This window comes from Lissotriton helveticus, chromosome 3_1 (genome assembly GCF_964261635.1).
Source record: "Lissotriton helveticus chromosome 3_1, aLisHel1.1, whole genome shotgun sequence".
Lineage (NCBI taxonomy): Eukaryota > Metazoa > Chordata > Amphibia > Caudata > Salamandridae > Lissotriton > Lissotriton helveticus.
Genome location: NC_136061.1, coordinates 212,936,452 through 212,952,984, shown reverse-complemented (window position 1 = coordinate 212,952,984; position 16,533 = coordinate 212,936,452). Strand labels below are relative to the sequence as shown.

At 43.6% G+C, this 16,533-nt stretch overlaps 1 protein-coding gene across 1 annotated transcript in view; it reads right to left on the bottom strand.

Moving 5' to 3' along the window:
- Nucleotides 1-8,109: 8,109 nt before the first annotated feature.
- Nucleotides 8,110-16,533, bottom strand: part of UNC45B (unc-45 myosin chaperone B) — a 56,817-nt gene continuing 48,393 nt past the window's right edge. The window contains exon 19 of the mRNA XM_078679611.1: nucleotides 8,110-11,012. Within this exon, the coding sequence (XP_078535737.1) occupies nucleotides 10,752-11,012 (261 nt within the window). The 3' untranslated portion in view covers nucleotides 8,110-10,751. The remainder of the gene's footprint in view (nucleotides 11,013-16,533) is intronic.

The window sequence follows — 16,533 nt, the reverse complement described above, 5'->3', positions numbered from 1 at the left end:
AGCACACACACACTTGATGAATATTCGCATGCAGAGAGCTGGTGGAAGATGATGTGATCCCAAAGAGACCTTCTTTAGATATAATATAATATACTAGCAAGGAAGGGTAAGACTTAGGTGCCATTTAACCTTCTTCCCTTTAGCATTTTAACATGCTTTCTCCCTTTGTATTTTATGGACTAGTAACTATGCTGATAACCTTGTTGCTTATAATATGTTTGCTTGTATTAGCTAAGATACTGCGCCTGAGAACACGGCATTAGAAATAAACATTTCAAACTTGCACGTGTCCTCATTTACTCCTCGTTTTGGATTGGCATGTTAGTATAACAAAAGAGTGTTCATGTGTTCCACGTTACCTGAGGTGTTCTAAGTCCATGTTCTGGGTTGTCTAATCATTGGGGGTATGGAAGAACCAATGAGACACTGATTGCTAGTCTGGTAGGGGATTTTGGATACTGAGGTGAGTTTTGGTACACCCTAATTCACTGAGGTTCTAGGTCTCTATGCACAGTTCTGTGTAGGAGCAGAATCCCTGCGACAGGCCATATTTACGAAAGTAATGGAACGCAGTGCAGCAAGCAGGAATGCGCCGTGTTTATCACAATACAGCGCATTCCTGCCTTTTCCCAGCGCCGGTACACAATCAACGCAGGCATCTTTGCACCATTGTGCAGGTGTGCTTGTGTTGCCAGCAGGATTGTTTTTGTGCAGGAAGAGACACCTTCCTGTACAAAAACAAATCCCTTAGGTATATACCTCTTTCTATGTGTGGTGCAGAATGTGGCACACATAGAAAGAGAAAGTAACAAGCAGAAATAAAGATATTTCTCCTCGTTAAGCCTCCCATGGGAAAGTGTACCTTTTTGGCGCTTTTCCAGATCTCCCAAATGGTAAATCAGGGAAAGCATCAAAGTCCATGGTTGTTGCATGGGAGCACCCATGCAACGCCCATAAAATGCCTCCCTGGTGCAGAGTAATGCAATGCAGTGATTTGTAGTGCAATGAGTTACTCCAGATTTATCAAGCCATTCCGGGCAACACAAAGGGGCCTTGCGCGGCTTGATAAATCGCATTTTAAAGGTTGCGATGCTTTTGCACCACGGTACGTGGTGTGATAGCAACGCACTCTTTGATAAATAGTACCATTAAGCAAGGTATGCAAAGTTTGGGCTCCCGAGTCACAAAGATTTTCTTGGAACTTACTCGAGAGTACACATGACCTAATGCTGTATTCCAGAAGTAAGCCAGGAGTACTCTTGATTTGTTCCTGGAATGCAGGTGTAAGGATAGGAATTACTCCTTCTGGCTGCCAGTTAGTACATAAAGATTGGCAATACGAATTCCTTTAATCCAGTAGCTCCTTAATCTAGTTTTCAGTGTTTTATGATCGTGATAGTTATAATAGTTTTAAAACTTTTTTATTTTGTGAAATAAAAACTCAAATATCACAGGTTGGTACAAAATCCTATCACTGAAATCTACAGTACCATCTGGAGTATATAGATCTGCGTAAAATTTCCTAAAGGCATCTCTTATTAAGTTAGTCTCCATGACCAGATTTCCCTGTGCATCCTGTATTTCTTTTACTCCCGCTTCAGCTGTTCTCTGTCTAGTTCTAATTGCCAGCACCCGCCCCACCTTCTCACTAAGCTCATATGTTTTTTCCTTTTTAGTCAAAAAATTATCTGCCGCCTGCCTGGCCAGACCTTCCACTGCCTCGGCTTTTAGGGCTATTATTCTAAACAGACAATTCTCTAAAGGTAAATTATATCTTATCGCACTACTTAAATTCCCTTCCTCTCTTAATAATCTATATTCTACCATCTCTCTCCTTTCCCTTTCTCCTTTTTGTCTTCCAAGGACGAAGCTAATTGTTTCTCCCCTTATTCCCGCCTTAAATGTGTCCCAAACCATTCCTGTGGCTGCTGTCCCCCTGTTGATGTCCCAAAACCATTTAATCCACTCCGTCATATGCTCCCTATATATAGGATCCTTTAAAAGGCCTCTCTCAAAAGTCCACTGTGTGGGTGCTCTTAGTGTATGATTATTTTTAATGGTAAGTATTACTGGGCTGTGATCTGAAATCACCCTGGGAAGTTTCTCCACCTGTGTCTCAGATAATAAACCGCTAGTTATCAGAAAATAGTCAAGCCTGACCAATACTTTATGTGGGGCAGAGAAGAAGGTACTCCCATCAAGGTGAGGGTGTAGTTTCACCCAAGGGTCAATCAGCGCGTTATGCAAAGCCATATCTGCCAGAGCCCTAAACACTTTCCTTTTCCTCCCCCTATAGACTGCATCTGTTCGTGTGAATGAACTCTCTAGGTCATGAATTTTAAAATCTCCACAGCAGACTATGGGTTCAGACCACTGGGCCATCTCTGCATCAAGAAACTGAAATACCTCTGGGTCATCTTCGGTAGATCCATAAATTGTAGCTAGTGTTATTTTCTGACCCCTGAAGCATATTTCTGCGATGGCCCATCTTCCCCATTTATCTTCCTTCTTTTTCCCTACTACAATATCCCTATGTCTACCCAGAATTGCTACGCCTCTGGTCCTAGTTTCTTGTTTAGAGCTGGCCAATAATCTGAACCCCAGTTGCTCCAAAACGTTTATCTTACTTAGCTCTATATGAGTTTCTTGTAAGCATATCAAATCCAACCGCAAGGTTTTTAAGTATGCAGCCACCCTCATCCTTTTATTTGGGTCATTTAAACCACACACATTAATTGATGCTATCCTACATGCCATTGTGTCAACATCAGTAGATACCACACACGATGAACGTTGTCTATCACCAACAAACCAGACTGTGTACTTTCAGTGTAACTCAAAAACATAACAATGTGCAAAATCATAACCAAACTGTTGCCATTCCACCCCTCCCCACGCCCCCCCCCTCCCTCTCCACCCCTGCTCTGCCCTCCCCTCCCCTTCCCCTTACAGGCAAATAGGTCAGCTGACCTATGTGTGCCCGCCTTATGTTGTGCCAGTCGCTTCCCTCTCCCAAACAGTTACCTTGCCGTGCCACCCACAGATCGCACTATCTCCTATCCGGGCTCTTACCCTCCTTTTTGTTTCTTCATCTCTTCTAAAAAGAGCTCTGCTTTAATCTCAGAGTTGAACATCCAAGTTTTCCCTCTAACAATTACTTTCAGTCTGGCAGGGTACAGTAGATACGCCTCCATACCAAGAGCCTGGAATGGTGCAATCATCTGCCTCAGCTTCCACCTCCTCTCTACAGTAAAGTGGCAGAAATCAGGCCTGGCAAAAAAGGTGTTATCCTCAAAAGTCCTCCTACTCTCTGGCCTTGCTTTACTCAAAATCTCCTCCCTGAGTAAAAAATTTCCAATATACACTAGTATTGCCCTTGGATGGTTTTTCTGCCCGCCTCTCCCTGCTCCTCCTGTATCGCCCGTCTTCCTTACTGTGAATGGGAACCTGTGTGCCCTCTGTATTTCTGTTTCCCACTGCCACTGGGTTTCTGGAAGTGCGCCCCTCAAAAGATTTATCACGAACTGCCTGACATCCTGCCCTTCTGCCCCTTCAGCCACACCCAGTAGGCGGACATTATTCCTCCTCTGCCTATTTTCAAAATCCTCCATCTTCCAGCGCATATCCTCTGCCATTTTCTCTTGCTCTGTCTTGAATGATTGCCATCTCCCAACGTCGTCTTCCAGCTTGCCTGTCCGCTCCTCAACCTCTGTAACTCTGTCGACCAGTTCATCATATAGTTTATTGACCTTCCTTAGGCTATTCTGTATTTTCTTCGACGCCTGCCTCGCTCTGCGACTCTCTGCTCTTGCTTCATTTTGCATCTGTTTCAGAGTCGAAAATAGAGTCTGGAAAGGGTCTTGTTGGAAAGGGATATTGCCATCCGGTGCTCCCTCCGCCATGCTTACATGTGCGTCCTCCTCCTGGTACACTTGAGAAGTCGCTGAGTAGTCCCATAGGAGACGTTTCTCTACTTTGGCATGCTTCTTCTTCATTGTAGATTCTTTGCCAGACGTGCTTATACCTGATTCGGTACCCTCGTCCTCCTCCGTATTAGACTCTACTGATGATAGTGACTCAGAATCTTCATTTACAGAGTAGAACTCGCCCTCTTCTAGGGAAGTACAGTCTCCCCCCCCGTGGGAATGTTTGATGATATTTACTTCCCCTACAAGACTTTGTTTTTCTAAGCTTACTAAGCTTTCTCGGCTGCCCCATGAGCCAGTCTTTTTCTTGGAGTCATTAATCTCTTTTTCAACTTGCATTAGTGCTCCAAGCATATCTGCTGTAGTGCCTCCCATTGCGCCTGTATTCCCCTCTCCAGTGCCTCCAGTGACGAACTCCCCTTTACCTTCATCTCTAGTCGATTGCTCCTCCTCAGCGTGAGCTCCAGCGTGTGCTCCGTCAGCCTGCAGTGCTGCAGCATTCTGCCTTGCTCTCCGCGCCGGCTCGGCCCGTTGCCTGGCAACCGCCTTCACGGCGTCTTCCTCGTCGAGTACGTCCTCGAGGACGCTTCCAGCCGCCAGGGTGACAGCGTCTGTCTCGCGGGGAGAAAGTGACATCTCTGCAGTTACTGCTTTCGGGGAGTTTCCCTGACAGAATCTCGGTCATGGTAGGTTGGCGCATATTCATTTCTCGAGACTTTTGCTCGTCTCCTTTCAGTGAGGTGTTTTTGTTTGCGGTATTGTTAGGTTTGGGATTTGCGTTCTGTTTCCGCATTTCTCCCTTCTTTGTTTTTTCCATCGGGGGGGGGGATTGTCTTTCTGATCGCGCCGGTATTCTTTCCTGTTGAGGAATCCACCTTTAAACTACCAGCTCCCCCTATCTTCGTTGTCGCCGGGGTATCAGGGGGTTTCTTGGCCTTCTCATTTCCCTTCTCATGATTAACCATACGGGTGGGTGGTTTAGGAGCCATATATCGATGCTTAGTTATAAAGTTCAAGACTCCTTCCTTCAGACGTATCCAAACCTGTCCAATCCGCAATATTTGCCTCTTAGGGGATACTCTTTCTATCCAGCTGAGCCCGGTCTCCATTAATACCTCTCCTTCGTGGATGACACGGCATTCCTCTCAATGTGTCAGTTCATTGTGGGAGAGAGGAAAAGTGCGACCTCTCAGCACAGCAGTGCAGCGGCCATCTTGCCTCCCCGTGTCAATCTGTTTCCATTGCATCGATAAGTATTTGGGCGATATATCCCCACCGACGATATCAGAAGAGGATAAAGAAGTATTAGATGGACCAATACTGTTAGAAGAATTGGAGGAAGCTCTGGGCAGTTTGCCGATAGGTAAAGCGACAGGGCCAGACCAAATCCCGCTCGAATTTTATCAAACATTTAAAAAAGTACTCCTGGCAGATATGTTTATAACTATGCAACAAGTACAAGTAGGGGAACCCAGTCCGGAGTCATGGGGGGGGGCCGATATAATAGTTATTCTAAAAAAAGGAAAGCCACCAGAAATGCCAGGGTCGTACAGACCAATTACATTAATGAATTCGGATATCAAAATATACTCTAAAATTTTAGCAAAAAGGCTGGCTGGGATTATTGAGCAGCTAGTAACCCCCACCCAGCATGGTTTCATTCCTGGGAAAGGGACTACGCAACATGTAAGGACTGTGATTACGATGTTTGACTCTGCAGATATCCTAGGGGACCCTGTCGCAGCACTCTTCCTCGATGCCGAGAAGGCATTTGATAGGGTCACCTGGGAATATCTTTGGTATGTAATGAGGTGGTGTGGGCTAGGTGAACCTTTCATAAAAGCTATACAGGTATTGTACAGGAATCCAACAGCAAGAATAAGAGTGAATGGGGGGCTTTCAGATAAAGTAAAAATTGCTAGGGGGACTAGACAGGGATGTCCCTCCTCTCCCCTGTTGTTTGCGCTATATTTGGAACCATTACTGCGCAGGCTGGAAGATAATGAAAAGATACCACCAATGAGGATAAATGAACGTACGGTGAAGTCCTTAGCTTATGCAGATGATGTAGCAATCTTAACCCCTAACCCTATTTCAGCTATAAAGGAGGTGGAGATAGAGGCTCAGAGATTTGGAAAAATATCAGGGTATAGTCTAAATAGAACAAAGACTCAGATTATTAAGAATAGATATACTCTTTGTGCTGATGACAGGGTGGTTAATTCAGCAGTATATTTAGGAGTGATACTAACGGCGAGTTTGGAGAGGATAGTAGAGATGAATATGGCTCCTCTAATAGATAAAGTCAAAAAAGACCTAGAAAGGATGAACAACTTGCACCTCTCCCTCATGGGATGTACGAATGTTATTAAAATGCTAATCCTGCCTAAATTTTTATATTTTTTTCGCACTATCCCTTTAGTTTTTGAGGCCAGATGGTTTAATTTGTTAGAAAGGGTGCTCAATAGATTCATTTGGGCACATGGAAAAACCAGAAGAGCTTACAGATACATGACCCTACCAAGAGAGAGAGGGGGCTGGGGGGCCCCCGACTTTAGGCTGTATCAGATGGCTACAGCACTGCAGTTTATGCAGGGCCTAATCGGGGGTGGAGGAAGTGACATAGGGGTTACGACTATGTCTACAGAAGTCTATGCTATTATATTGGGGGTAGAGGCGGAAAATAATCTTTTAAATAGAGTTGAGTTTGGATATTATAAAAGAACTAGGTTCAAGACCTTGACGGCAGCATACAGGATATGGAATGCATTCCTTAAAAAAATGGGAATGGGGAGATATAATAGGTATGTTAGGCTCTACAAAAACAAATCGTTCCCGGCAGAAATATTTGCAGATTCAATAATGCTGGGTTGGACGCAGAAAGGGATAGAACAGATTGTAGATGTAATGGATGGGGACGGGACAATCCAGTTTTCAGACCTTATTGCTAAGTATGGGATTGAGAGGAAGGACTTCTTTAAATACCTACAGGTAAGGAGCTTCCTCTGTTATAAGCAAGGTGGTAGGGTGGGGTTTAACAGTAATGAAGTATTGGAAAAGATAAAAGTAGGAGGGGACTGTACAATTAGATCTTTTTATGCAATTCTAACAAAAGGGAAGGTGGACGACTTGGAAAAAGTTAGCAACAAATGGGTTGGAAAATTGGGAGTGGATCCCGGAAGTTTTCAAGAATCCTTGAATTTGGGATGTAATATCTTGTGCTCTGGTCCCCTGCAATCACAGCATTATAAGACGCTATTCTCGTTGTATTATACCCCCGCTAGAATAGCCAAGTGGGGAGGCACCACTGGTATTACCTGTCCACGCTGTAATGCAGGAGATGCAGATATCATTCATATGTTTGCTACCTGCCCTCAGCTATATACCTTGCTCAGAAGCATAGAAGATTTTCTTAGTAATACTCTTGATATAAGAATTAAACTAACACCTAGGATGATATTGTTTGGAATAGACAATCAAGATGGATTGGACCAGAAAGAATTTATGTTTATAGCCACTGCAGTATTGAGACTGTCAATAGCAAGAGTATGGTTAGACAAGGTACCCCCGGGTATTCAAGTTTGGCTGGCAAATCTAATAGCTAGCTATAACCTCGAGAAAGCTATATATGCACGGAAGGGAAAAAAGGGAAGGAGACTCGGGTTGAAAATTTGGGAACCAATAACCAAATGGAAAGAAAGGATGGCATTGTAAGATAATGTAAAAAAATAGTGAACGTTAGAATTATGATTTATGATATTGATATATAATAATATAGTTTATATTTGTTTCGAAAAACTGCAAACCGGAGATACATAATGGATGTAATTTGTAAAATGTATAAAAGTATGACGTGTAAATCAATGTGCAAGTTAATATGGAAAAAATGAAAATAAAACACAATAAAAAAAAAGAAAAAAAAAGAAATCTACAGTACCATGTAAATGGTTTGCACTTTCAGACTATCCAATCACCCATCTGTGTGTCAGATGCTTTTCTCTTATTCAGCTGAAGAGGTCATGGTTAAATGAAGTACTAGAATTACTAGCCCTTTAAGTGGTATCATTGACTGCAATGTCATCACTTTTAAAGGCAACTGTGACATTTGTGAGTTTGTGGTCAATGTTAAGAATGGCCCTTTTCATAAGTGTGCACGTTTTCCTATTAATACACAAGCAAAATCTGAAAGTGATAATTCATTTTTATTTCAGTTTGAACATTTCATATACATCCACACATCAGAAAATCATACAAAACAGACCACGAGACACACCTTCTAAAATGTTGGCATTTGGAAATAAATATTATGTGCTGGATACAAACTTTAGTTCAAAGGTTGCCACTTTTACTGTGGATACTGCTTGGTTTTCCCTATGATATTTAAACAGTTTTTCAGAAGCCGCAGGCTCCCGAAAGACTAGATAACTGTACACTTGGGGACTAACATTGGGTTGAGGCGCAGAGTGGGTCGGCTATGGAAGGGATGTAAAGACCATTAGTTGAAGGCTGAATATGGCTTTGAATGTTTGCATGTTTTTATTTATTTGCAGCAGGAGCAGCTCAAGATTAAACTTTGTGCAAAAGTAAGAAGGTTGGCCACAAGGGCTTATGTTGCTGGTTCCTTAAAGCGTTCCGATACTCTTTTAATGGTTGAAGGGTCTTTAGAAATGCTAATAAAATAAGGCGTGGAGGAGGGCAGTTGGGGTGAGGGGAGCTAGTGAATGGCATGTATATGTACATAAGTAACATACGATTCTTCGTGAGTTATAGTGATGTCTTATTTCAATATCAGGGGACCTCTGTGTAATGCATCAAGTCTTGAGTGAAGTTTCCTGATAAAGAGTTTGATCTGGGGGCATCTTTTAAGATCTGGAGAGGCTTCTTTGTAACTACACTCTGTTGCAGGAGGTACATTCTTTGCAGTCGCAGGTACACTCACAGACAGTTTGAGGGGCAGATGGCAGGCCGATAATGTTGCCAACATGTTCAAGAGCCATGAAACAGAAATGCCACTCGTTTTGGAGTGTTGGCTGCAGAAAGCTTGCTTCAGAGTTTAGGATGGCTGTTGTTCCCTCTGCAGCTTCAGCATGCCGGTGGCATTGGGCCTGCAACAGAGGGGTCTTAGCTCAGCGGTTCGTAACCTGGGGTCCGCAACTCCTTCTCAGGGGTATGCGGCTGCTTCAAACATTAACAATATTGAAGATTAATGTGTATATAAATCAAGAAGCAAAATATAAAAATGAACATTTTATAATACCATGTAAATGTGAAGCAATTTGAAAATGGAGGCTAAAAACTGTGATCCTAATATTGGGGTGTGGGAGCAGTGCAAGTGCATCAAAATGAACATAGGAACTGAACATATTTGTGAGCAAAATAAAATATTTAATAATTTGTGTATTTGTTTGATAAATAATTCTTTCCATATTTTTGGGGTATGGTTTTGCGGTTTAAATCAATGAAATTGCTCAGGCTGGGGTCATTCGGATTCCAATAATGATTCAGTGGGGGTCCCCGGATTCCAGTAATGATTAAGCGGAGGTCCACAGAAGTGAAAATCTTTATAACCCCTGTCCTAGCAAATTAATCTTACCATATATGTGGGGGGTGATAAGATCTGATCTGCAGTAAAATGAGAAAGTGCCCTGGAATAACAGAGCAGATTTTTAGTTGTTTAGTGTGCTTCTGAAATGATTGTGGATAATTCCCATATGTACTTTTGAGGTTCTGGTCTTGCAAAGGTACTTGCTGAATAAACCAGAGAAAAGCCCTGGCTACTTCTTAGAGTTCTGCTCCCCCATGTAGCAGCCTGTGTTCAAGGCTCCCATTTGGGACGGCAGCTACATGGAGATGTCTATTGGCTCAGATGTCCACTTCCTGAGTAGCCACATTGCCTCACTGCGAGGAAATTACTAAATATCCATGTGCTGGTCTCTTATTCTGCTACAATTTCTGAGTGCATGGGAACACAATAAATGATACATTTAAGCACTACATGTGAAATAAGAAGACTCACGCAAGAAAACGTCTTTCAACTAAAGGGGTTGCTCTGGCTGCCGCGGGACTCCCACTGAAGGAAAAGAGTACTTTGCCTACACGAGGTAACCACTCGAATTGTTTGGACGAAAATAATCAACCAGTCTTTATTTGTTGATGGTGAATTTGATGCTTCCAAGTGACAAACTGTGCCACTGCAGTACAGACTGCCCAGAGAAGGCCAGAAGGAAGTGTGAGGATAAGCATAACAAGGGCAGTCACTCTGCTACAAGTCATCTTGAGTCTGATATCCAAGATGTGCAGTTCTGTGGCACGCATGTGAAGGAGCGGAGAGCTGCCACTGGGGAGAAACCTAGGTGGATAGGTGAGAGGTAAGGTGGGTGACATGGCAGCACCTTGGACGGTCTAGCTGGGACCTTTTTGGCCCCTTGACTCATCCAGAGTCATGGTTAAATACAATACGTGGTCAATGGCATTAAACAAATACATTTAGGAAGAACACGTGTTCAACTCCGTGCATGGCAAATACTGATGCTTCCTCATTGATGACACATTTAGGAGCCAGTTCAGTGTGACACATACAGAATAGGCCCGGAGGCTGATTTTGTTTGGATAGCAGTTGTGTTGGTTTCTAGTTCGGTGCATAGATTTGAATTCACTTTATGGTGTTACACTATACAAGTCTCCTCCCACACCGAGGGGTCACAGTCAGAAAGTGCCTGTCTTTCACAGTTTGTTTTGTGCACGTAAAAAGCAGATTATCGTCATAGTCCAACGAGCCCTGCAGGGTCCTGGGAATGGTGCTAGATGAATCCATCCTTTGTAGGCTTAGGAGACGGGCTTAATAAGCCCGTAATCCATGCATTTGATCAAGGCTTCGCGTGCTACGTTGATGATGTGCTGCTTCTTGGGGTTGTCCTCCTGCTTGCCTATGACTGTCAGGATCTCCAGCATCTCACATTCCACCAGCTTCTTGGCCAGCTCCTTGTCTGCATTGATCAGGTTGTAGGCGATCACCACACCGCGGTGCTGCACCTGCAGATCCTCGCTCAGGCACAGCCGTTGCATGATTTCCACCCATTGGTTTGTCTGGAAGGGACAGACAGGAATGAAACAGTCACAATAAGGCGATGCTACATTGATCAAGTTCTAGACCAGGACTTTGAATTAATAAAAAAAAAACAATCCCCATCATTGCCTTTATGAAATAACACTGCTTGCAGTTAATGCCATTCAAGTGCCCAACATGGCCATCTGCATGATAGCTGTAACGTGGCATTTATTTAAAAAACAGTGTCTCACTAGGAATCATATCCCACTTTATCCCAGGGGCTGTACGCAATCATTCGCATTGCCTGTTTGTTACAGAAAAGAACAGTGAGCACTGCAAATAGTCAACAACATCAATTCCTTACTATGTTGAGTGTTAGATTACAGTAAAAAGTATGCCTGTGCCTTCATTACATCCGTTTATCTGTATTTATATTTACCTACAGGTGTTCTCTAGGTGTACACGGCTGGCTATTAATGTTAATCTAACAGTAATCTGTTAAATGATCTTGCCCATTGGAGCTCACTCAATCAGGATACAGGCAATGGATGTGACCAAACGGTACCACCTGGTGACAACACTGCATATGTAGTAGGAGGATCAGAAGCCCTCCCCTTGCACTTTTGAGGCACCACAGCACCCCACAGGGAGACATACGGTTGTTCACCTGTATTCCAGACTAGAGAACAGTGTCCCCACTATACAAATACATTTTAAAAAGGGTGCTGGATAGGTACGTGTGAGACGGCATCCCGACAAACCCAACCAGTACTCCGCCCTTTTCCGAACTTACCTCCTTCACCGCCCCCGGGCCTGTCTCCCCGGTCTCATTCCACCACCATACGGACTCGACCTGAGACGCCAGCAACCCGCCAGAGAGTCACTCGCTTCTTTTCCCCACAGGGACCAACCAGAACAACGGGCCAGAGCGCCTCAAATATCGCGGACTCCGGAAACCCCGCCCCTTTGGCAGCGACAGCACCGGATAAAAAGGAGAACCCGGAAATGCAAGCCGTCGGAGATTTGTGGCAGAAACCTCGGACTGGTGGACGCGAAGGAGAAGACGAAGGTGACGGAGAGCAGTCGGCTGAAGCAGACGTGTGGACCGAAGAGTGGTGGAGTCCACAGGAGGTGGCTGTAGAGCGGCCGTAACTCACCTGGAGAGTTACGGCGGACCGCGTGAGTGCCCTTAACCTCAGTTATTCTACTCACTAGGAGTCCCCTGTATAGTCCTTGTAAATTCCCCTTCTCTTTAGAAATTCACGTCCCCTGCACTGTAATATAATTGTATAGCACTGCACTGTATTGAAATCCCCTTTTTCTTCACCTCCCGACCAAGCACCCTTTTCTTCCTTCAGCCCCGTATCCCTTCCTCCCGGGCCCTTCCTTTCCTCACTGACTCCGTTTTCCGATCCTTCCTCACACACCCGGGTGACGGTGGAGATAGCTGTGATCCTACAACTAGGATAGGACTAACGGTCCCTTTTGTTTCTCTTTTGCTCCCTGCCCTCCGTGGATCCTCCCCATCGCCGGACCCTCCGTTGGACCCGCCGAAGACCAAAAGCAGCAACATCGACCCGGAGTGGATCCAGCCCCGGACTTCCTCTTGTTTTCCTTGTGTTCTACCTCTGTGACATTGCCAATAAAACCCCTACTATAGCACACTACATACGGCCTCCTCGCTTGCTTTTCCGGCCCGCTGTACACCCACCCTCACATTACGCCTGGTGAGAATGGTGCCACAAGTAAACTTTCCACTCGACAGGACACACAACGATTCGGCTCTTTTTCTGGCTATAAGCTCAATTTGAACAAAACACAGACACTACTCAATTTTGAACCTGATATTTTCCCAGTAGCTCTAGGCACTACAAAAAGCGCAGTGTATTTGGGAGCGACCTTATGTAGCCAAGTTAGGGACATTATATCTCTGAACTATGAACCTCTCTTAAGGAAAGTAGTAGCTAACTTGTGCGGTTGGCACCGGCTTCCACTGAGCATATATAGGAGATGTAATATCATTAAAATGAATGTCCTTCCAAAATTCTTATATTTTTTTCACACTATTCCATTAAAGGTTCCTCAGCCTTTTTTTAAACGCCTGGATGGCGCTATAGGTAGTTTCATTTGGGGCTATCGGCGTGCCAGGAGAGCTATACGTTACATAATTTAAGCAGAGAGGCTACTCCCAGATTTTAAGTTATACTTTTGGGCTGCATTCACGGGGCGAATACAGAGCCTAGTTAAAGGACTTGAAATCGGTCCTACTTTGCTCTCATACCAGCTAGTCTCCGGATCTGACTCCGGGCTTTTGTTATATAAAACATCCAACCCGAACTATTTTAAGAGAGTTCGATTCAAGATAGTTAAGGGCATAGCTAATATATGGAGTGAAATTTCTAAGGCATACGAATTCCCTGACTTGCATACTTATACTGTATTATGGAGGAATCCTCTATTGCCAATTATATTCGATGACTACGTTGGCAAAGGATGGCAATGTAAGGGTGTGACCCGGCTGGGCCAACTTAATGATGGGCAGGGTTTTCGATCCTTTCTGTCTCCGAGAGATGAATTCCTCCTACCACACAGATATTTTTTTAAGTACCTGCAAATCAGGGACTATCTAGTCCAAGGCCTAGGCATATTAGAACTGGAGTTAAAGGGATCTTCTTCTGAAGTTTTGCCAGCTTTCTTTGGGGCAGCTAGACGAGGGGTCATCGGCAAAACTTATCAGAAACGAATCCGGGTGGCTAGCGACGATGGGATACAGATAGCGGCCAAGCTAACTGAGATGTTCAATAATAATATCACTAAGGAGAAAGTTAACAAATCTCTGGAAACAATAGACGCGGCAGTAACCTCATTTAAATTAAAACTCCAGCAAACTAGAATAATCTTTATGCTGTATTATACCCAGGAACGAATATCTAAATGGGCTACCAGCGTAAACAACCCAAAATCATATTGTCCGAAATGCTCGGAATTTGCTGCGGAGTTAGGACACATGTTTTTTTTGTGTCCTCAGTTGAAGGAATGCTGGCATCTCTCTCGCGGTCTGGGCACGATAAAGTTATCACTGAGAAAGAGTTCGCTCTGGGAATGTTTTCAGATTTAGGCGGTCTTACCAAATCTTTTGCTTCTATAGTATCTGCCTGTGCCCATCTCTGTGTTGCACGATCCTGGATTCAGAGCAGATGTCCAAGTGTCAATGAACTCTGGGGGTCATTAAGAGACATCTACGAAATGGTCTTGTCTCCAATGGGATTAAGAGTATAACTAACAAATGATTGTAAATTACAATATGGCCATGTCCTTGCTCTATCTTGTTTCTCTCGTCTTCTTCTGTATATGTTTTCCGGTATGGTATTCTCGCCGTTTTTTTTTCTTCTCTCTTTCTATTTTTCCCTTTTATCCACTATTTTTCTTACTTTGTTGTTTACATCACTATTGTTTAAATGGAATACTTTTGTAGAAGTTTTTATGTCCATGTAAATTGCTGTAAGTTTATTTACTTACTCTGTCTGTGGCTATAAAAAAAACAAATAGACGGAGGACAGGATGATGTTAATCATGACACCTTCTCTAAGTTACAGTGAGACCAAATCACATTTTATACCATGTGACGGTACCAATAGTGCACACACTTGGCAGGTTAAGTTAGCCAGCCTTTTAAAAAGAATTGTGTTGATTTCTTGGAATAACAAATGCATAGAGTACCAATTCTGGGAAACCATTTACGTAAACTGTTTAATAGATTTTTTAGACTTAGGTCATTCACTAGAACACAGAAACTAATTAGCAGGTCTGTTTTAAAAAATTGTCTTTACATGCTTTATTTAAAGTGTAAATCACAATATTCTTGAAATGGCTGCCCTGGGTTGGTTTATGTCGAAAGTATGAATAGATCATTTTTCCTTCACCATGCATCCCTTCCTACTTCTAGTGACACTCATTTACAATCTCTGCTCCAGGGGTGACCCAAAGACCTCCGATCCCCATCCCTCCATCCTTTTTTCCCTCCTATCTTCCTTTTCGCTCTGTCTCCCCCTTCTTCTCTTGTTTTTGGAAAGGAACAACCTCCAACAACCACCCTATGTCACCCATCTTTAAAATGAGTTCATTTCTCCTTTTTGGCACTTGTCCCTAGAGTCCCTCCCGAACCCCAGTTCCTCCTGTTAACCCTTTCTATACCTTTGTCTCGTCAAATCTTTTTTTCTGCTTTAATATTAGAACTATCTTCCCTTACAAGGATTGAAATGTACATTTATTATGTTTTCATTGTAATTTTCTTCCAAATTTTTTCAGCTATTATTATTGAACATTTGATTTGTTAGTTCACGACAGATGCCAGCTTCATTGAAAATGTGATGGCTCTTGTACACCTGAAAGGGTAATAAGACAACTTTCAGTTCTTCCTAACAATGAAAATCTGACCATGGGGTAGGTTGGCGCACTGAGACACATCATCGCAAGCAACTATGAGATTTTTCTCAGAAGTGGATTGGCCATCCTACCTGCAGCCTACAGTTGGTGGTGATTCATGTAAACGTAGGTACGGTTGGAAACGTGCACTATGTACAATTTCTACACTTTTATGCTGACATCTATCTTACAAAGCGCAGATCAGAGAATATCCGAGTCCCATGGCACCTTAGTAGTTTACACTCTTTCCCAATGACATATCTTAGCTCGGGTTCTAAGAACTGATATATGTCATTGTTGTAGGTTAGCTTGACTAACAAACTCATTTAGTCATCTTTTTCAAAAAGGTAATTTGAATTTATTAAAAGAAGCTTCTGGCACAAAACACTGTCTTTTGCAATAACACAATAATTGTTGTTCGTATATGAAAAGCTGCGTCAGCCTTACGTATATTTTCATACGACGGCGGTAACATTCTGGGCCCAGGATGTGCCCCAAACCAGCACAGCAGCCACAGCCCTGATGGCGTAGCCCTAGCTGAGCAGCAACACCTGCAAAGCAGGCAATATATGCCTAAGGGCTTGCAACTATGGGTTAGACAGGGCCATCATTACAGTAGTAGACAGGAAGATCCAGCCTAGCAGTAACAGCAATAACAGAAACTCTGCAAGGCTAGTTGTTACAGTCATGGAGCTGGCAAGAGTGGCTGACCATTCAAAGCCATTGTGGAGAAAGAACTCGTAAAACAATCATATTCATAAACAAACAGCACCATCCTAGCAGTCACCTGCATGGAACTGGCAGCTCCAGCCTGTTACTTACAACCAAGATGGGGCAGTACCAGCCTGAAAGGAGAAGCCAGGACAGCTTCTCGTCCTTGTTTGGGCGTCTGCCATCCCACCGCATGCTGTGACGCAAAGAGATGCACATGGGCAGGTGTATAACATTCGATAAGAAGGAGAATTTAAGGGACAGTGAATCAGTGGGAACTTGGGACATCGCGTGTTTTCTAGCAGAGAAAAGTACGAAAGCCTAGTCATACGTTTGAGAAGGCATCATCCCCTCTGAGGGTGCTATCAGCGAACATACTGGAAAGCACAAAGAGAAGACGTGCACACCACTGCAGAACTTTCC